This window comes from Syngnathus floridae, chromosome 1, assembly GCF_059516105.1.
Source record: "Syngnathus floridae isolate MCC-2025c chromosome 1, RoL_Sflo_1.0, whole genome shotgun sequence".
NCBI classification, from domain to species: Eukaryota; Metazoa; Chordata; class Actinopteri; order Syngnathiformes; family Syngnathidae; genus Syngnathus; species Syngnathus floridae.
In genome coordinates this window covers 2360643-2379539 of record NC_142413.1, presented here as the reverse complement: position 1 = coordinate 2379539, position 18897 = coordinate 2360643, and the positions used below count along the sequence as shown (strand labels likewise).

General features: G+C 48.9%; 4 protein-coding genes and 1 long non-coding RNA gene across 18 annotated transcripts in view; 2 read left to right on the top strand and 3 right to left on the bottom strand.

Moving 5' to 3' along the window:
• Positions 1–344: 344 nt before the first annotated feature.
• On the top strand, positions 345–1944 carry cskmt (citrate synthase lysine methyltransferase). The gene is made up of 2 exons (XM_088394488.1): positions 345–497; positions 1193–1944. Exons 1-2 carry the CDS (start codon positions 419–421, stop codon positions 1852–1854), a joined length of 741 nt encoding a protein of 246 aa, XP_088250614.1. The 5' UTR covers positions 345–418; the 3' UTR covers positions 1855–1944.
• A 14-nt stretch (positions 1945–1958) lies between these two features.
• On the bottom strand, positions 1959–3233 carry epdl1 (ependymin-like 1). Its single transcript, XM_088394501.1, has 6 exons — positions 3086–3233; positions 2986–3020; positions 2767–2901; positions 2510–2693; positions 2331–2418; positions 1959–2257 (listed from the first exon to the last, which is right to left on the bottom strand). Exons 1-6 carry the CDS (start codon positions 3150–3152, stop codon positions 2101–2103), a joined length of 666 nt encoding a protein of 221 aa, XP_088250627.1. The 5' UTR covers positions 3153–3233; the 3' UTR covers positions 1959–2100.
• Positions 3234–4272: 1039 nt separating this feature from the next.
• On the top strand, positions 4273–18869 carry LOC148403281 (uncharacterized). Its single transcript, XR_015862188.1, has 3 exons — positions 4273–4615; positions 4692–4797; positions 16764–18869. It is a non-coding gene; the product is annotated as an uncharacterized LOC148403281 (long non-coding RNA).
• alpk1 (alpha kinase 1) lies at positions 4816–10939 on the bottom strand. 12 transcript variants are annotated; one of them, XM_088394451.1, is made up of 15 exons: positions 10728–10935; positions 10517–10632; positions 10293–10447; positions 10029–10227; positions 9910–9969; positions 9758–9844; positions 9615–9691; positions 9448–9543; positions 9165–9269; positions 7717–9094; positions 7501–7648; positions 7279–7441; positions 7032–7218; positions 6793–6965; positions 4816–6702 (listed from the first exon to the last, which is right to left on the bottom strand). In XM_088394451.1, the coding sequence occupies exons 2-15, from the start codon at positions 10629–10631 to the stop codon at positions 6661–6663; spliced, it is 2985 nt and encodes a 994-aa protein (XP_088250577.1). In that variant the 5' UTR covers position 10632; positions 10728–10935; the 3' UTR covers positions 4816–6660. The 12 variants fall into 12 exon arrangements, 11 of the variants coding, with proteins under 11 accessions (XP_088250577.1, XP_088250559.1, XP_088250585.1 ...); XM_088394433.1 differs by having other exon boundaries at positions 9615–9844; positions 10728–10936; XM_088394459.1 differs by having other exon boundaries at positions 4816–6965; positions 10728–10934.
• The window catches only part of LOC148403280 (uncharacterized), a 23542-nt gene continuing 16803 nt past the window's right edge, over positions 12159–18897 (bottom strand). The window contains exons 57-80 of one of the 3 annotated variants that reach the window (XM_088394364.1): positions 18257–18477; positions 18072–18184; positions 17842–17963; positions 17707–17769; positions 17465–17620; positions 17270–17358; positions 16753–16873; positions 16530–16565; positions 16281–16448; positions 16053–16172; positions 15871–15981; positions 15769–15801; positions 15520–15702; positions 15151–15297; positions 14859–14993; positions 14629–14789; positions 14431–14554; positions 14291–14345; positions 14152–14212; positions 13954–14087; positions 13840–13883; positions 13590–13763; positions 13358–13512; positions 12159–13286 (exon numbers count right to left, since the gene is read on the bottom strand). In XM_088394364.1, coding sequence (XP_088250490.1) covers positions 13179–13286; positions 13358–13512; positions 13590–13763; positions 13840–13883; positions 13954–14087; positions 14152–14212; positions 14291–14345; positions 14431–14554; positions 14629–14789; positions 14859–14993; positions 15151–15297; positions 15520–15702; positions 15769–15801; positions 15871–15981; positions 16053–16172; positions 16281–16448; positions 16530–16565; positions 16753–16873; positions 17270–17358; positions 17465–17620; positions 17707–17769; positions 17842–17963; positions 18072–18184; positions 18257–18477 — 2834 coding nt within the window. In that variant the 3' untranslated portion in view covers positions 12159–13178. Of the gene's footprint in view, positions 13287–13306; positions 13513–13589; positions 13764–13839; positions 13884–13953; positions 14088–14151; positions 14213–14290; positions 14346–14430; positions 14555–14628; positions 14790–14858; positions 14994–15150; positions 15298–15519; positions 15703–15768; positions 15802–15870; positions 15982–16052; positions 16173–16280; positions 16449–16529; positions 16566–16752; positions 16874–17269; positions 17359–17464; positions 17621–17706; positions 17770–17841; positions 17964–18071; positions 18185–18256; positions 18478–18897 lie in introns of those variants that run through there. The other 2 variants (XM_088394369.1, XM_088394376.1) reach the window with 2 other exon arrangements.

Here is an 18897-nt window from a genome sequence, read left to right as displayed (position 1 = left end):
CAAAAATATGTTCTATGGGATACTGTGTTTTTTGGTTTCTTGGCGTACGTATATATGTTTTTTTGTGATTTTCTTCCTGTTATTTTGGAATGTTTTCTATTAGCAACAAGAGAAATGATTGCAAAATAGGAATAAAAATATATAAAAGGATATAACATTACTCTAAAAACAAACTATATATTTTGAAAAACAGAAACTTTAATTTTGTAAAAAGCAGAGCTAGCTTTTTTATTGCGTGAAGGCAACACGCTTCCTATCATAGAAGAAAATCAAGTTATTCGTCATGATAATGACCGGCACCGAAGATCGTCTATTCACGGACCAAACTGAAAATGGCGGATTTTGTAGTCCGTTATATTTTTATCCGCGTGATCCTTCCTGTCAAACAGCAGCTCAGGAGGTCCGACTACAAGAAGCCATGGCGCCGCTCTCAAAGTCATTTTTGACAAGTTCGAGGATATTTTCAGCATGTTTGCGACTTCACTCTTCTCTAACATGTACGTTTTATCCCAAATTGGCATTACTTTTGCCAATTTTGGGGCATTTGGTTGTTTTTGTTGCTGTGACGTCTCCTCGTGCAATGCTACTTGTGGCCAAATGCTAAGTACGTGGGTTGCTGTTGACGGAAGTGCAGCACGTTTTAAACGCGTGTTTTACTTTAACGTAAAACAACAACAAAAAAGCATAATATATACAATACAAATATACCCCTTTTACACAATATACCTCATGCATTTCAATGGGCTTCAGTTATACGCGGATTTTCCTGGTCCCCGCGAATATCGGCGGTCAACTGTAAATAATCATAATACTTCGTTTTTAGTCACTTACATATCGCGATACCAATATATCAATTTTTTCTTGAATTGATGGGAATTTTCTATTATCCTTATTACTTTTGGTCTTAAATACAAATTATGTATCGAAGAAAATTGACCAAAAATAAATATATAAATACAATGAAACGGAATTAAATGACAGCAAAAATCATTACATGAATGAAGTTATAAGGACCTTGTGGTATGTATGTTTGTGTTCCCCGGAGTTGCGTGTGTGTCACATGTAACAAATTTTTTGTTTAACTTGCGTTGCTCTCTGTTCTCTATTAATACTTTAGTTTGTTTGTAACATTGACTAGTTAGTATGGCACAAATGATAAGTTAATAAGCTGCCTGTCTGTTCTTCTGTCTAGCTCAAATGATTGAAAACATGGACAAAAAAGCCACCTGGGACCGCTTCTACGCTGAAAACAGTAGAAAGCCGTTGAAAAACTTTGAGTGGTTCTTTGGTTTTGAGGCAGTGCATAACTTCATCATGCCCGCACTACAGAGCAGGCCCGGTCCCGATGCCAGCCTTCAAGTCCTGGATATGGGCTGCGGCACTTCCGCATTGGGTCCGTCCATTTACCAGCGATGTCCCTTGCCGGTTCGAGTCACGTGCGTGGACATTTCTCCCGTGGCCGTACGGCTCATGCAGGAGCACGTGCGAGCTAAAGCTGTTCAACCTGGCAACTGTTCTTCCCAGCTGGACTTTGTGGAGCTGGACTGTACGCAGCTGCACAAACACTTTCCCCCCGGCAGCGTGGACCTCATCGTGGACAAAGGCACCACGGACGCCATGTTGAAGTCCAAGGAGGGGAAGAGGAGCGCCGGCCTGATGTTGAAGCAGTGTTTAAAGGCGCTGCGCCACACGGGCTCTCTGCTCCAATTCTCGGACGAGGATCCCGATGCCAGGTTGCCGTGGCTGGAGACGGAAGCGCGGGGTGCTCCGGTCGCAGTACAGGAAGTGGGAGAACTGAGGGCAATTTGTTACTACTGCTATCAAGTGACCCCTCACCCTCATGTGCAACCCTGACTCTCTCAGGGTTTCATATTGGACTGCCTGAGTTTACGGTGCAAAAGTAATAACAATATCACTTTAGTCATAAAGCCTGTTTGTGCAATATTGAGGCAAATTCATTCTTTTAATTATTGTTTTGATGTTCTTTTATTGACAAGCAAACAGCAGACAAATAATTGATGACCACAAAAAAACAAAACAGAAGCAGTGTATTCGAATCATCCGCTAAATTTGCGTAACGGTGTAACAGAACCATTCCGGTTACGGATGAGGCGAGTGATTCACTTGTGCTTGCACTGATTTCATCTGGAGCAAGCTGACAAAATTCACCGGTTCCTCATCCTCCTCCGCGTCTTGGCAGAAGCTCGGAGGATTGAGCTTGTTGGGATCGGAAATTCCGATGACGTTGTTGAAGAAACTGTTGAACCAAAAACAGTCAACCTCAGTCGCAATCGTCCGAACAAATCCCCGCGACAGAAAACACAACTTGCCTCGTCACTATCCATCCAAACGGCTGAGTTTTGAAGGCCGTGGAGACGGGAACGCAACCAAATTCAGTCACCGTGAACAAGTAAGGTGCTGCAGAATCAAAATGAGAAGGCGTGGCCACGTGTGGGATGATTGAAGTTTTTTTGGGGGTAATGTTTTCATCTCCAGTCGGGCGACTCACCGTTGGCAGGAAACTCGCCCGTCCATGTGTTGACGAGAAGACCCTGACCCGGGACTGAGGAGCTCCCCACGACAACCTGACCCAAAAGGCTGGCGTTTTTCGGGACCTCCATGGGGTGGAAGTCACCCTGCAAGGGTCTTTTCATGCACTTCTTGTCGCGTTTGTTTATCTCGTACATGACGCCCTGAAGGAACAAAAGACAAGTTCAGGTTTTCGCTTCCTATATTTTTGAGATTCACTATTGTTACATGACTCACTTCTCTATAGAGAAGAAGGGTATCGTAGGTGAAAGTTTTATTCTGGTAAAATCCGAATTCTTGGAGCCTTATTCTTTGTCCCAGTGCGTCGTAGAGGAAGCGGGCGAAAGCCCAGAGCTGTTCGTTCTGTGTGGACTGCACAAAAAAGGATAAGAGTGAGATTATCATGCGTCTTGACAACACCGAGATAAAAAAAAAAAAAAAAAAGAACAGACATACCACAGACAATTGGCCGCTCAGAAGAGAAGGACTCACTGTTTGGAAGAAGCAAAACCAAGTTGAAGCGAGTACACCTAAGGAAGCAATCGGACGAACTTACCGCACGGGTGAGGCTTCTGAGCCGCGCATGCTGCCAGAAAGCACACGAGCAGGAGAAAAAGTTGCATGTTCACACGGCGCCGTCGCAACCATCAGTGAGCGAGATAGATCGAGTTAGTTCCTTATAAGCGCAGTCAAACCGGGAGAAGGGTCATCCTCTTTGTGCTGTTTAATGGCCACCTTGCCTTGTTAAAAATGAGTCACAATATTGCACAACACATACTGAAACATATTTTGCTTCTAATTGCAAATATTTAGCTTGTGTGTATTGATTTTCAGACAAGTCAACTCTGTTCATGTTATTGTATTATGTTTGGACTTAGTATTTATATAAATGGAAATGACTTTCACGTTCTTTTTGCTTTTTATTTTATTTGTCTTCTTTTGATCGATGATGTATGGTTTACACGTTTGAAACTAATTTATTCATTCAGTAGTGGGTCATGAGAGGGCAAAAAAGTCAGGCGTGTTGTTGAAGTGTGAACATCAAGTCAGAGTGAACAAAGATGTCTTTTATGGAAATATCATTTCAAAGTTAGAACAGGTTTCAGTGGCTGATTTTTTGTATTCATCAAAAAAATTAATAAAAGTCATGATGTTTAGTTGGTTTTGATTTGGACTTCGATTAATGTTTCTTGTCGCTTTTTGTCAGTGTTACGTTCCCTTGCGTTGGTTTTTCTTTGTACAAGATCGACCGGTTCTTATTAGCCCCGCCCCTTTTGTCTTCCAATCAGATCCCTCAGCCACTTTTATCCAGGTGTTCCTCGTTATCCGTCAATTTGTTCCCTCCTTTCAGGTCAGTGTTTGTTGAGTCGTTATCATCTGCCCGGTATGATCTTTGTCTTTGTATGCTCCCCAAGTCACGGTCAAGTCTGTTTTGTCTTGTGTTTATTTGCTTTTGACGTCCTGTTTCTTCAGCTTTTTCTTGACGAGTAGAGCCTTGTTTTGTTTCATTTAAGTTATGTCTGGACTGAGCCACAGTTTCTCTGCTGTTGGGTCCTCTATTCCCCGATTTGTGACAATACAATGCCATTGCGTTATGAACCTTATTGCTAGCTTTCTTGTATTGACTGCTAGCTTGTGAGTTTGGCGGCTATTTCACCAACAACAACAATTTCTTGCAACTTCAGTGGCCATTCTCAAACTATACAATGTCATACTGTTTTGAATGTTATTGCTAGCTGACTTGCTTACTTGATTGCTAGCTAGTGACTTTGTTCGCTAGTTTTCTGACCTCAGTGGCTGATCCTTTTTTATGACTGAAATCGAAGGGCGCCATAACTGTTATGAACGTTATTGCTAGCTTTCTTGCATTGATTGCTAGCTTGTGAGTCAAACCACCCACATAGTACACGTGAGGGACTAAATAGAACTGCGCTCAAAGCTAGCATATATTTGGTGAGGTTTAAGGGGATGTTTTTTTCCACCTCACACCACCTGTGATGTTCTAGATGAGCATGCAGTCAGAGTCTACATTTTATGAGTTGGGGAATCACATGACTAGCAGGAAGCGTGACACGATAACACTGAGGTCAATCATCGCTGATAAAGGAATCACATGACGACTTGTGAGCGTGTGTTTTACGGTACGTCTGATGTGTATTCAGGTCACGTTCCAGGTGACTTTTGTTCAGTCAGCCTGAAGATTCCTGCAGTCTCAAACCAGTCAGACGACATCTCGGTCATGTGTTTGTTTGCGAGGCTAACACAGAGGTAAGTAGTTCTCACATCTGAGTAATCACCATTTTTATTGATGCTATATTTATTTATTCATATGATATTATTATATTTTTATTTACGTGTGTATTTACATATCTATTTCAAAGTCAAAGTCAGCTTTATTGTCAATTTCTCCACATGCCAAAGACACACAAAGAAACCGAAATTACGTTCCCCCCTATCCTACGGTGACAAGACATGGCCCACAATAGACAATCAAGTAAACAACAACGTGCTGAATAAATAATAAATAAATAACACAACAATAAATAAATAAGAGGAGCAAAAATTAGCAAGTGAGCGTAGAGCAGACAGTCCAGAAAAAATAGCGCAACAGTGCCGCACGCTACGCAGAAGGGGGTAGCGAGTTCAGGGTCCTAACAGCCTGGAGAAAGAAGCTGTTGGCGAGTCTGGTGGTGCAGGAGCGCAGGCTCCTGTACCTCTTCCCAGAGGGCAGAAGGTCAAACAAAGAGTGAGCCGGGTGACTCACATCACTCGCAATCGAGGTTGCTTTGCGGGCGAGATGGGAGGTGTAAATGTCCTTCAGGGAGGGGAGCGAAGCGCCAATAATCTTACCAGCCGTATTCACTATGCGCTGCAGGGCCTTCAAGGTCTGTTCAGTGCAGTTGCCACCCCAGACAGCGATGCAACTGGTGAGGACGCTCTCAATGGTGCCACGGAAGAATGTAGACAGGACTGCCGGAGGAGCACATGCACGCCTGAGCTTCCGCAGGAAGTACAGGCGGCGCTGAGCTTTCTTTGCCAGTGACGCGGTGTTTGCGGACCAGGAGAGGTCCTCACTGATGTGCACCCCCAGGAACTTGGTGCAGCTCACCCTCTCCACCACAGCACCGTCGATGATCAGCGGCAGGTGTTTTGTGTGACCCTTCCGGAAGTCAACAACGATTTCCTTGGTCTTGTTTACGTTCAGCAGGAGGTTGTTGTCCCTGCACCACGTGGTCAGAAGGTCAACTTCCGACCAGTACCGAGTCTCGTCGCCCTTCGTGATGAGACCCACCAGAGTCGTGTCGTCAGCAAACTTCACTATGCGGTTGTCGCCGTAGGTCGCAGTGCAGTCATGCGTCAGCAGGGTGAAGAGCAATGGACTGAGCACGCAGCCCTGGGGGGCCCCCGTGCTCAGCGTGACGCTGGCGGAGATTTTGTCGCCAACACGCACCACCTGAGGCCTCTGACGGAGGAAGTCCAGTAGCCAGTTGCAGAGGGAGGTACTGAGGCCCAGCTCGTCGAGTTTGCAGACGAGTCGCTGCGGCACAATGGTGTTGAAGGCAAAGCTGAAGTCCACAAACAGCAACCTCACATACGAGTCCTTTCTCTCCAGGTGGGTGAGGGCTGAGTGGAGGGCAGAGCAGATGGCATCCTCAGAGGACCGCTTGGCACGGTACGCAAACTGGAAAGGGTCAATGGTGGGGGGGAGAACGGATTTGATGTGCTCCATGACAAGCCGCTCAAAGCACTTCATGATGATGGGCGTCAGTGCCACGGGGCGGTAGTCATTGAAGCAGGACGGTGCAGGTTTCTTCGGCACAGGAACGATGGTGGCAGCCTTGAAACACGAGGGGACGATGGCCTGCTGCAGGGAAACGTTAAAGATGTCCGTGAAGACACCCGACAGCTCCCCAGCGCAGTCCTTCACCGCTCGACCTGGGATGTTGTCAGGGCCCGCCGCCTTACGGGTGTCAATAGCGGCAAGCGCCCTCCTCACTCTGTCGGCAGAGAGGCGCAGGGGCTGCTCGTGTGTGGGGGCGGGGGGGAGTGGTCTTCAGCGGGCAAGTGCTGTTCTGGGCGTCGAAGCGAGCAAAGAAGCGGTTAAGATCGTTCAGCAGACGGACGTCGCCCTCACAGCTCCTCGGCGCGGGCTTGTAGTCCGTGATGGTCTATTTATTGGTTTCATTGATTATTGTCAAGAACTCAGAAACAACATGAAGATTTGATTGGATGACAGCAGCTTCACGACGACTGTTGGGGTACCGGCGGCAGGTTGAGTCGCCGGCAAACGCTGTTGCACTCTGGCCCGTGTTGCTCCCGCAGGAAGGTAGCAATACCTCTGCTAGCCAGGTTGGACGGGCCGCGAGGGGTTCTGGTGGAGTGTATCTGGGGGTCGGTGAGGTACGTCAACCCTTTACCGTTGGCCGTCACCCACCCTGTGAGGACAGCAACGGTGTTTGTCATTTCATAACGACACCCGTTCCCGGTTTTGTATGCGGCACCTTGTAGGTCCACGACGACGTCCTGGCACTCGGAGTGCAGGTAGGTGAAGTGTCCGAAGGCCAGGCCGTATTCCGTCGCGGGCAGTTTGTCGTTCTTCTTTTTGATGTTGTTGGTGAGTTTGACAAATTGGCCCAGCATGAAAGGCTCCACGGTGATGCAGCCCGCGATGACATCACCGTCCAAAATCTGCTCAGACGAGAATGTTTGTTCTGTCTTGCGTGTCTTCTGGGCATCATTTGGGCTTACCAGCAGGGCCTCAGAGGGCAGAAAGAACATCTGGGCCATGACCTCCTTGTCGTAGAGGCTCTTGTTGAATTCTGTCACGTAATACTGGGCCGTCATCTGCCTCTCCACATCTCTCAGGTGAAACTGGATCTGCGTCGGCTTCCGGTAGTCCTTTCCAACGTAACTGCGGATTGTCGCAGAGTCAGAAAATATTGCAATCAGTGTGTCATTTTCTCTGCGGACCTGCTCAGCCTTTCTTCCTGGTGTAAGAACTGGACCCAGATGGCAGTTCTGTGCGTGCCTTGCAAGCCCATTGACTCGCCGATATGGACACAGGTCTCCCTCGCGGTCCACAATCCCGATGCCTTGGAGAACTTTAAATGTAGAGCATCTGGTGGGAGGAGCAAGTGGTTGCCATTAGTGATACGGCCCGGCCCGACGGCCGCTCTTGACACTTACTATGGGTCGTGCCGTAGCGCTTGAGTTTGAACTTCTCTTTCTCGCTCCTCAGTCTCTTCAGCAGACATTGGTGGCAGACTCCAGCCAGGAGACTGCGGTAGTCCTCCTGGGACAAGTAGTACTGTCTCGCAGGAGCAACATGAACCAGGCTGTGGATCTTGAGGCAACTGTTGCACCCAAGGTTCCACGTCTGGGGACCAAATATCGATTCCTCTGCTGTCCCATGACAATCGTCCGTAGAGGTTTCTGTGGAGCTACAATTCCCAGCATCCGCTTTAAAGTTCTCTAGCGCTTTGGGCAGGCCTAAAACTTCCCACCCGGTGTTGTCGTACTCTGGATCGTTATCTGCGCAATCCTGCGGTGTCCTGAGTAAAACACTCCCGCTGGACTCGAACGATTTGGCGCGCTGGTGGATTCCCGCAGACTGAGATGAACCCAGGCTTGCCGAAATGTGCTCCCATGACGACTTGGAGCCAAAACTGTTGCTGAGTGAGCTGCTGAGTATCAGTTGGGATAAGGATAGTCCATCTGGATCGTTGTCATCCGAGTCTGCCGTTGGGATATCGGCTTGTATTATTTCAAACTTGTCAGACCCGTGACTGGAGACACTGGAGGAAAAATGGCCCACGGCGCTTCTTCCTGACCCAGAACTCGTCACGGAGAGCCTCTTCCAGGAAGAGCTGAGGCTGTTTGCGCTCGTGACACTGCTGCTACGGTCGGGCAGTTCGGAAACATCAGAAGCGCACTGGCTCGAAGGTTTACCGGCCTCGCCGACGCTTTCAGTGTCGAGAACATCCACCGTGGTCCCGCATGCCGTGATGCAAATTCCTGCTCCATCTACATCCACCTGCTGGCCGTTAGACTTAAAGTCAGCGGTTGTACAGAGCGACAAGTGATACTTCTGAAATCTCTGCAGCACACTGGAGAAGTCGTCGGAAGTGAACCCGACCAAGATGTCATTGACATTGCGGAAGGTGTCGGGGATAAAAGAGCGGCTGTCGGAATTGACGAACGGCTCCACTTGCAACTCCAGCTTGACTCGAGATATATGACGCATGATTTCGGCGCAAAAGGCGTCTCTGTCGACAGTGTCGGGGTGGGAGTAGTGGTAAAAACGAGCTAAAGCTTCTTGGCACACTTTCGTGCTCCGCGTCACGGCCTCAGAGGCTCCATAAAGCCATTTGTGCGTGACAAGGAGCGAATACGCCGCCTTGATCAAGGTGTGCAGCTCCTGCTTGCTGGTGACCACCTCGCCTTCTGCTTTGCTGAGGAGGCCCACTTCAAATGCCTCCTTGGCCTCTAAGAGGAACAATGTCCTCTCGGCGGGGGGGCACGCCAGCGAGAAACTGTACGACAACAAGCAGGTCCCTTGAGCCGTCTACAATAAAACGAAGACTCAGTGGCCGCATCATTAGGTACACCTGCACTATCGTGCCAATGAAACTCACCGCATTGGTCAACACGTAAAGCGACGTGTACTGGCTGTACGCCACCGCCATTTTGGCCGCCTTGGCTGCGGAGAGAAGACGATGGCTTGCGTCGCCGAGCAACGACTGCATACAAAAACAAAATAAATAATAAAATCTGAATTATTATTTGAATTCATTCGTTATTAATGAATAAATAAGACTGGTTACAAATGAAAACATTAACATTCATATTAATAATAAAGAATATATATATATTCCAATATAATACGTAAGTAAAAGCAGCATGAAAAGCAAAACTCACAAAGTCGATGTCCGGGGTGGTCTTAAAGGCGTGAAAGTCTTTGTCATTCATGGACAGCAGTATGTTAGCCAAGATGCCAAGAGAGGTCCCGATACCCTGTGAGGTCACCACAAGAGCTGGCCGGGGTTAATCCGGAATGGTCCCCAAACCAGCTCTCCCTCCCTCACCTTTTTATCTGGCCGAGGTAACGTGGAGTAACCAAGCAGAGAAGCCCAGATGAGCTGCGCGGCCTCCAGCCACAGGCCTACGAGCACAGGTGTCAAAATGACGGAAACGCACGTTCCGATGGTGACGGGGAAACAAATCGGACCTAGTTTTTGCAAAACCATTCCGCGCACTTGCAGGCTGACAGACTGCACGAGAGCACGGTCGCTTTCCGAACGGTACACCCAACATCCTGTCCAAAAAACCACGAGAGACGGGATTCATTCGGCTTACGTGGCGCTCGCACATTCAACTCACCTGTGGCCCCGCTGTCGATAATAAGATGGCTCAGGATGTACTCGGCCTTCTGCAATTTGCCTACAGGAGACGAGAAGTGATTCGAATCATTCAAGCGAATTGACCCGAGTCACAATTACCTGAGTTGAGGTAGACCCGGGCCTGCCGTATGACCAACTGAGGGGCTACGGGGGCGTCCGGGTAACGTTTGTGAAGCAGCTTGCTGATCTTCAACAATTGCCCAGACTCGTCGATCCAGTAGAGAAAGCGATCCACCAAAAAGATCACGGCGAGCGCCGCTTGGGCTTCCTGAGCCACAATGGCGGCCTCCAGGATATTCTGGTGACACAGCAAAAGGTGTCAGATCGGTCGCAGGCACGTCAGCACCAGCGCGGGGCCATCACCAAGAGCTGAGGTAGATGCTGGCCGACGAGCTCGCTCAAGTTGCTCTTGTCATCGGAGCTGATGGTCTGCTTGTACTGCCACTTCTCGGGCACAAAGGGCCATCTCATCTCTTCGGCCTCTTGGAGAAGCAAAGCCAACTCCTCACGCAAGGAATCTGCAAAAGGAAGGGACAAGATTTAAATCAGTCTTGTCTCTGTCACAACAGCGCCGTCGAGTCTCGAACCTCTGACACTGCAGTAGATGTGCCTCTCGGCTTCCGTGACTTGAGTGGCGGGGGTGTTTGCTGCCCTGAGGCATTTCTCCAGCAAACTCCGAGTCTCCCCGTCCTGTCTGGCCATTCTGGCAAAATCAGTCCACAGAAAGCCATCGTACCTCACCTCTCGAAAGTCGTAACGGTTCGCAGTAGTCTTGAGTAAATGCAACACCTCGCTTACCTTACCAGCTCCCTTTTCAAGTCGTCTTTCACTTTCACGTCGTGAGAAAGGCGGACTTTGGTATGCTACGTTCACGAAAATCGGAAATATGACGATTATTATATATGAGTAGCGTTTGAAAAAGAAGTCAACCCGCATTGCGACTAAAACGTTTTTTGTTACGGCTTCTAAACATGTTATTGATTCATTTGATGAGCTGGACGGGCTGCACGTGACTCACAAGCACGCAGCGGCCGCTTGGCGCGGGGTATTGACGTGACGCCGCCAAGAGGCGGGACCGTGGAGCTGCACATAAACGCGCAAGTGACCTCCCTGGCATTAAGGGAAATAAGGAATGCCAATCGAAGAATATAAGATTTCATATTGACATCTTAAACAATAAATATCTCAGTAAAGGACCAAGCATTGCGCTCTCCGAAAAAAACAAAAATCAATCAAGCAATCAAGCAACCAAATGTAAACAAATCAAATCCAAAAGTCTAACGTCAATGCAGGGGCTTGAGTACAAATATCTTGAATTTTAGCATGTTTCTTTTAAGCCTAAATTTAAGAATGAAATATTGTACAGGGGAGTATGAGCAATGAATAATTAACATTTCACAGCAATGGCAATTAAATTGTGGGTAATCTTTCAGAAAAAAAACATTGTCTAGTCTCCTGAATATTACTACATTATTGGGACTATTGCAAATTAAGGAGCATGGCAAAAGTTATGTAATTAGATTCTTTTCATAAGATTTCAATCACTGCTGAGTGGCATCGAAGCTCTCACTTAGGGCGTCCAGTCTAGTTCTCTAAAACTGGGAGAAAACAAACGAAGGCGGGTTGTCAAATTCAAGTTTGACAAGTTTGTGCGAAAGAACGCACTTGGAGAAACATGAAATCCAATTTCGAGTGCGGCAACGGCCCAACTGCGGGCAGAATCATTGACAATATGAAGATTGGCCAACGTAGAAACACAGCAAGCTCATGTGTGTCATTTTCACCCTAACTCAAGCAATACTCTTTGTGTTTTTGTCAGTGCCGGAAGGGACCAATTGTATGATTGATTTCTTTTCTTTTTCCAAGAGGCCGCAGGAATGACTGTTTCCAAGTGATTACTTGTATAAATAGGTGCCTGTTGAGTATTTGTTTTGTCAACCAGCCTCTGATGTCAAGAGTCTCAAATACGAGTTTGTTCAGATTTATCAAACGGTCCCAGACAGGCAAGTCTCAAATACGGGTTGGTTCAGATGAATCAAACAGTCCCAGACAGGCGTGCACGAGTGTTCCGAAAAAATTCATTCAAGCAAATCCATTGAGAGTTCATTTAAAAATGTGCTTTTTGTTTTTAAATTGAGCAAAGATTTGCGGTAGAATGAACCGAGCCGTCGAGTTGCCACGGTTTGAATCAATCGAAAAACGTCGGCGAAAAAAAGGCCAAACCCTGAATTGTAATCAATAGCTTTTATTTGGAAATTTTTACAACAACAGTGACAACCAATTCTTTTCTGACAGCAGTGATTGATTAAAACACTGCAATCAGTCGTCAAAAATGTAATAAGTGGATACAAATCGACATGGTAGATGCGATAACGTAGCGTCGAGAGAGCGACAGTGAAAACCAACATTTTTCCGACAGCAGCCATGGAGTGGAAAACTGCAGTCAGTCATCAAAAATGCGAGAAGTGGATATAAATTGACAGTGAATTGTAGATGCGGTAAGAGACCATAGAAAATGCTGGAAAATACTGGATTACCCTTCCAGTGACGTTTCTACAGTCGCAGGCATCAGGAACATCGCTCTCTATTGATTCAAAATTCATTATTTGTAATCATACAATCTACAGAAGTTTTTCTTTTGAACTAGAATCAAACAAAAAGCCGTCAAGTCTGGGCGCGCTTTTTAAAGGGCGACGAGGACAAGACAACACGACACGAATAAAAACCAAAGAGTGAACGATAGCAGTAACCGATTTCAAACTTTCATTCCAGCTTCGAGACTATTCTCGTCTCTCCCGTTCTTACGATTTGAAAGCACTGGAATTTCTGAACAATGCGTTGTGCTCCTTGACTCAGTAACTTCACAAAAAGGCAGTCAATAGTTAAGTCGAGCGCGCGCAAAACAAGAGAAAAGGACAAACCGAGTCGAGTCGAGTGTTAGTGAACATAGCACCCTTGTTCACATTGCATCTGGACACGACATCTCGTTGGCTAATAGCAGCGAAGCTAAATGCTAAAAACACTTGTGATAAGGTAAGTTCTCTCTCCAGGCCTTCGGATATGTTGTAGGCCTTAGCCAGGGACATTTTTTTGGGGTTTTTTATTTTTTTGTGTTTTTTTTTGTTACAATGGTGATACTATTTCTTTGGAGCAGAGTAGAAAGGGCATTAAATTCTCCGTCTTCGATGACTTGCTTGCATTGTCAATTTTCTCCATGGGCCGTTGGGAACCGACACAGCCAGGCGGACTCTACGGCGCCACCTGTGGCTCCGGTGCGGCAATTGGAAAATGCGCTGTGGGCATTTTGCACATGAAGCTGTTGACTCGGGCGCAGGACATTCGCTTCCATCTTCCAGTCTGAAAGAAAACCATCCATTTCAGTGGAGCGCAAAGCTCTTCTTCTTCCCAATGCTCATTGCAGGACGCACCTGCCGTAACACAGCCACGCAGTGTTGGTCGAGGCCGACGCGCTGGATGGGTTCTCCCGCGGCCCAGTGGGTGAAGGTCACCTCGCGGCGGTCCGACCACACCAACGTGCCGGGAAGCGCCAGGTCGTTCAGTCCGGTCCACATGTCGCTGGTTTCTGATGGGAGGGAACAGAGCTCTCATCCGGTTCGCCGATATCGACGGAGACTGTTAATCAACGGTCGGGATGCGCACCAAGGTGGGAGGCACTTTTCACCCACGCCTGCTCCACCTCGGTGCGGATGGACACCAGTTCGGCACCGAAATCACGGCAGACCAGATGAGCATCAGCCCATTTCATTTTGTCGTCAAAAAGTTTGTAGCAGAACCCCGCAAACTCCTCCCAGTCAGGTGCCGCGCATCTGGGCTCTGCAGGCGAGACCCCGCGTGAGTTGTAGTCGTCATGACAGTTGGCGTGACCGAAACGAATGGTTTTGGAACTCACCCCCGTCCGCAAAGGTATAAGACACACCCAGTGGGTTGTTCAAACTGCAGATAGGAAAGCGGTCATTAGATGGTGGTTCCTCATAGGAGTTTTCTGTGAAAGTTGGCCACTCACTCTCTGGAGGTGATCCTGTTCCTGGTGGAGCCCAAGTAAACGTGCTGCCTGGGAGCGCTCATCACAATGCAATCTCCTCCGATGTCGTTCTGAACGACTCCAGCGTGAATGGCGGCCGCGCAGATGTGCGAGTCCTGCATTTACACAAAGTTGCAATCGCATACAAGACCTCGACCAGCGGGTCAGGCAATCACGTACCGCAGAGTAGACCAATGTTCCAGCGACAATGTATTTGCCACAGCCCGGTGGACAGTAGAAGCTGCAGGAGGTAGGTGCAATTTGGGAAATTGACGACAGGCGGTCATGGTCATGAAACATCGTGTCAGGTGTGACTTACGTCAGCCAATCGGTCAAGTGGAGGCTGTTGAACGTTCTGGCGCAGGTCATGGCATCTGTCCGACAAAAGGCGAGAGTTTGTGGCATGTTTTGGGGTTGTCGTTTTGGGCAACCAAAGCGGCCGCGGATTGCGTTACTCACCCTCATGTGGGCATCCCAAGATGTCGAAGCGGAGGCCAAATTCTGGACGATTCTCCAGCGGCAGGATGCGGACGTACTGAGCAAACGCGGGCGTCTCAAGCAGATGAGTCCCACCGCCGACGAACTAGAAATCGAATGTTTCCTTGTTTGTTGTGACAAGATGGGAGGATGAGCTCGCGGTCCACTCCCTTGTCTCACCTTCCCGTCCGGGTGTTTGGTCCACTTCTTCCTATCGACGCTCAGTCTCATCTCAAGTGGGATGTCCCAGGAGCGAGTATCGGTGCTATTGCAGCCCTGGGTCACGATCGCCGTCACCTTTCTCTTGTAACCGAGGTTCACCAGGATCCAGCTGCCGAGGGCTGGAGGGGGGCGGACAAAAGAACGCTCAGGAGAAGACCAAAGTGCCAAGCGGTCAATTTTCCACGTACGATTTTTGGACGGCTTCCAGCAGGACTCCCCGTTGAGGCGGGCTTTTTCCGGGGTGGCGTCTTCCATCGAGGAGGAGGCTTTGAAGGAAGAGTCCGCCACGCTGCCGTCGGCGATGCCCAGACTGTCGAGACACACTGAGGACGGCCAAAAGTCATTTGAATTCGGAACGGATGCGTAAAATGAAAATCTGGCCACGGAGCCCCTCGTGGGACTGCTTGCATTGTTTTTCCTGGGAATTTGAGGAGTCCTAGATTCAGTGCAGAGCGGAAGATCGCGAGGCGTGAATCCCACCTTTCTGTTCGCAGCTATAGACCATCTGCAGATATTTGGAGGGGGCAGGGCAGGACGCGTCCTCCAAAAGCTCAATGTGGCATCTTTGCTGGCCGTTGCACATTTTCCTGTAGCGAGGGACGATGCCTTCCACTGAGCAGGTGGTCTCTGCAAGTTACAACACGTCGGTGAGTATGAGCATCGATGCACTGGAATGAGGAGCCAAACGAGCATCTGAACGGTTGCTTCAATTTCCTGACGTTCCGGAGCGTGCCAAAGTTGTTTGGGGACTTCCAGGAGAAAACCAAGTGAAATGCGCTGAATGAGCCTTCTGAGGTAGGCGGACAAATAAATGCCTTCATTGGCAAATGGTGGATTCTCAGTTCTTACCGTCTTCCGATGAGTCGTCGTCGAACGAGTAGTCGTCGTATGAGTCTGCGTCCTCCTGGCAAACGTCGTCACTCCGCCGACCGTAAAAGGCGGACTGGATGCTGATGCGGCTTTGCTTCTGACCCTCAGCCTCGCACACGAGGTCAGCAGAATGCTTGTTGCAGACAAGGATCTCCTTAAAGCCTGCCAAAGCATCGTCGTGTCATTTTTGTCTCGTGTCGTTTGAAGCCATCGTTCAAGGAGACTTACCGTCATGAGGCCGCGGCGCTGTTGGCGTGTCTCCTGCAAGATAAAAGCAAACGACGCGAGTCGGCACGTTGTGAGGATCGGCCGAGCGTCGCCACGTCTTACCTCTTTTCTTGCAGATGTAGCCTCTCTTCTTCCGGCAATCGTCAAACTTCCAGCGGCCGTTGCTTGTGAGCAAGGAAAGACAGGACGCAGCGGAGAGGTCGCCGGGGTCACCTGGAAGGAGGCGACAGATGCTCAGCTCCGTGCCTCGTCGCAGACAAACATCGGTTGGGTTTTGGACCCACCTCCGTCCATGACGATGTAACCAAACGGGGATCCGTCAGTCCACCCGCTGGCGTCTTTCGTGACGTTGTTGTTGACGCCCAACCACAGAGAGGGAGCGCTCGGCAGAGAAGTGTAGATACCTTTGGAGGTGAATGGTCAAATGTGGAACGAGAGTTTGAAACATTCCGCGTTGGGGGAATTCAACAGCTCTGATCGCGACAAGACAGACAGACAGACAGACAGCCTACCTTGTATGAAGGTGTGTTCTTGTGAGTCGACGATGCTGAGCAGGTCGCCTCCGCGGTGAAGGCAGTCGTCTCGCGCCTCCTTCCAGGCCTTGGTTGGCCTGCGTTGGATCAGGTAGCAGAAGTCGGAGGAGGATCGCTCCAGCCACCAGCCGCACTTTGCGCTCCAGCCTGCAAGCGAGAGTTGAGTCACTTGAGGGCGAACGGGCGACGAGAGACCACCGCACGTCGACTGGTGGGTGGGACGCCCACCTGGTGGCGGAGGAAGAAGAAAGTCTCGGACCTTGGCTGCAAGGAAGGAAAAGAGAGGACACGTTAGCATTCTTAGCTTTGCCTTAAAATGTAAAGTGCTTTTCAAACGAAATTTGACATACATTTGTTTACTTATTTTCATGACTTATTTATTTATCATTATCATTATTATTATTGTCATTATTATTGAGAAGTGCAAAGTGAGTGGTCGCCATTTGCGGACCTTCTTTACAGATGAATGGCTGAAGATTGGTGCAGGGCCAGTCCTCAAGTTGTCCAGTCTGCGACAAGGCAGCGCAGTCACCCCGTCCGGCCGGCATGTTTGGGACCCACTCGATCTTGCCCTGCGGACGACACGCCGGACGTGACTTTGGCGCGTTTGGTCTCGCTCGCCACCACCGCATTTGCTCCAAAATGATGAGTCCTATCTCCTCCCACTAATCCACACTTTCCCACAGTATGACTTGAATTCATTGGACAAGTTCCATCCACTTAAATCACAACTTGAGTTTCAGACTCAATTCTATATTCTCAGAAACGAGCGACTTTGCACTTCAACCATATATGGTTTATTTTTCACTTCATTCGAATTTATTCTCACAATTTCACAAATTTGTCCTTGTTAATACCCCATCTGATTAACACCTTCAATGTTTATCTCTTCTTGGAACATGACGAGCATTCTTGCCAAAGTCGAACTTTTGACTACTATTGTAGGCCGCTCTAAACGTTTGGCTTACTGCAGGTGTTGCGTCGCTCCACTCAAAGTTGCCCTTGTTCTTCTTGAGTCCCACCCAAGATTGGAATCCTCCTACGTATGGCGCGTGAGCTTGAGGAAATCACAAAAAGCGAGAAGAGCATTCAAAAGTGTCAGACGTTGGGAGGAGGGGGGGGGGGGGGATAGCTGGCATCGGCAGTTTGACCCTGGCGCTCACCAGCCAAGAATTTGCCCTCGTCCCATGAGAGGACGCTGGCCAGGTGACCTTTCGATTTTTGGCAGAACTTCTCGGCATCCTTCCAAGTGCGCTCCATCCTCCCAAAGTGATAGCAAGAGCCCTTGTACAGGAAGTCGCCAGGGTCGCAGTAGGAAGCTGAAGCCGGCAAGAAACATGGATTACAAAACCACAAGGGGGCGCTGCAGCTATGAAAAGAAAGGAGAAGCGTCGCTGCCACTCACTCTCCACTCGACTGACGCCGAGTCCGTAGTCTTTGTAGGAACACAGCCGTCCCTCCGGGCAGCCTGCAGGAGGACGACGTGATTGCATTTTGTCCTCCTTTCAGCGTCAACATCGACACGGACGTGCACACTTACCATCGGGCGACCTCTCGCACATGTACGGCAAGGAGGATCCGCACGAGCCATATCTCCACTTGCCAGGCTGACTGGAGGTGTGCACACCTTGGTTGACGTACGCGCAGGACTGAAGGTTGGAGCTGTAGAGAAAAGTCATAATAAAAACATACACACCCGCAAAACAGTTTTCCCTTCTTTCTCTGTGCCCCGCCTGACAATGAAAGAACGCAAAGAGGTGACCTTCTTACCTTCCGTCTTGACGCGAGTCCCTGTTGGTGTAGTTCAGCGTCATACTGGTGTCGGACCAAGTCAGCTGCTTTTCCCCCTCTTCAAAAAACTGACACCAGTCCTTGTTGCAGTCCTGCCCAAACCAATCCCGGTTGTCAGTCAACTACCGGCAGCGAGCCAACAGCAGCCTGCGCTCGCGTCTCACCAGATTGGAGAGCCCGATCCAAAAGGGCTCATCGCCCATTTGCTTCTTCACAAAGCTTTCCTCGTAAGACGAGGTGATGGAGACAAGGTCGCCGCCCACCCACAAGCAGTCGTAACGGGCCCCCAGCCACCCGTTGGTTTTCTCCATCTTCTTGTAGCAGTTGGGGCCGTGAGGATTCCATCCGTTTTTGGCGTCACACGATGCCTTGGGATCGATCAATGCTGATAAAACAGCAAAGTTAGTTGCCTTGCTCATTTTTCAACGTTTGGTGAAAAGCAGAAAGTCAGCAAACAGGTAACAATGCAGTCCCTCGACCCAATTCAGTTTTTGCCAAATTGCGTCGCCTGCTTGACTGGCAATCCGCGACTGACAAGTCTTTAGAAGGACACGACCATTGAAGGCTATTCGCAGTCACAAGAGATAAACAGGGCCGGTTTCAAGATGCTGAACGATCTCAAAGAACCAACTCGGGCTGCCGCAAATGATTATTTAGCTCATGGGCGAGTCACCCATGGTACAGGCACTATTGAACGGCGAGCAGCTGATCTTGCACAACCTTCATTCGCTTACAACCTGAATTCTTTACGCTAGGAAAATAAAAAAAGAAGGCAAGCGTCGTCACGTCATTTTTGTCTCGTGTC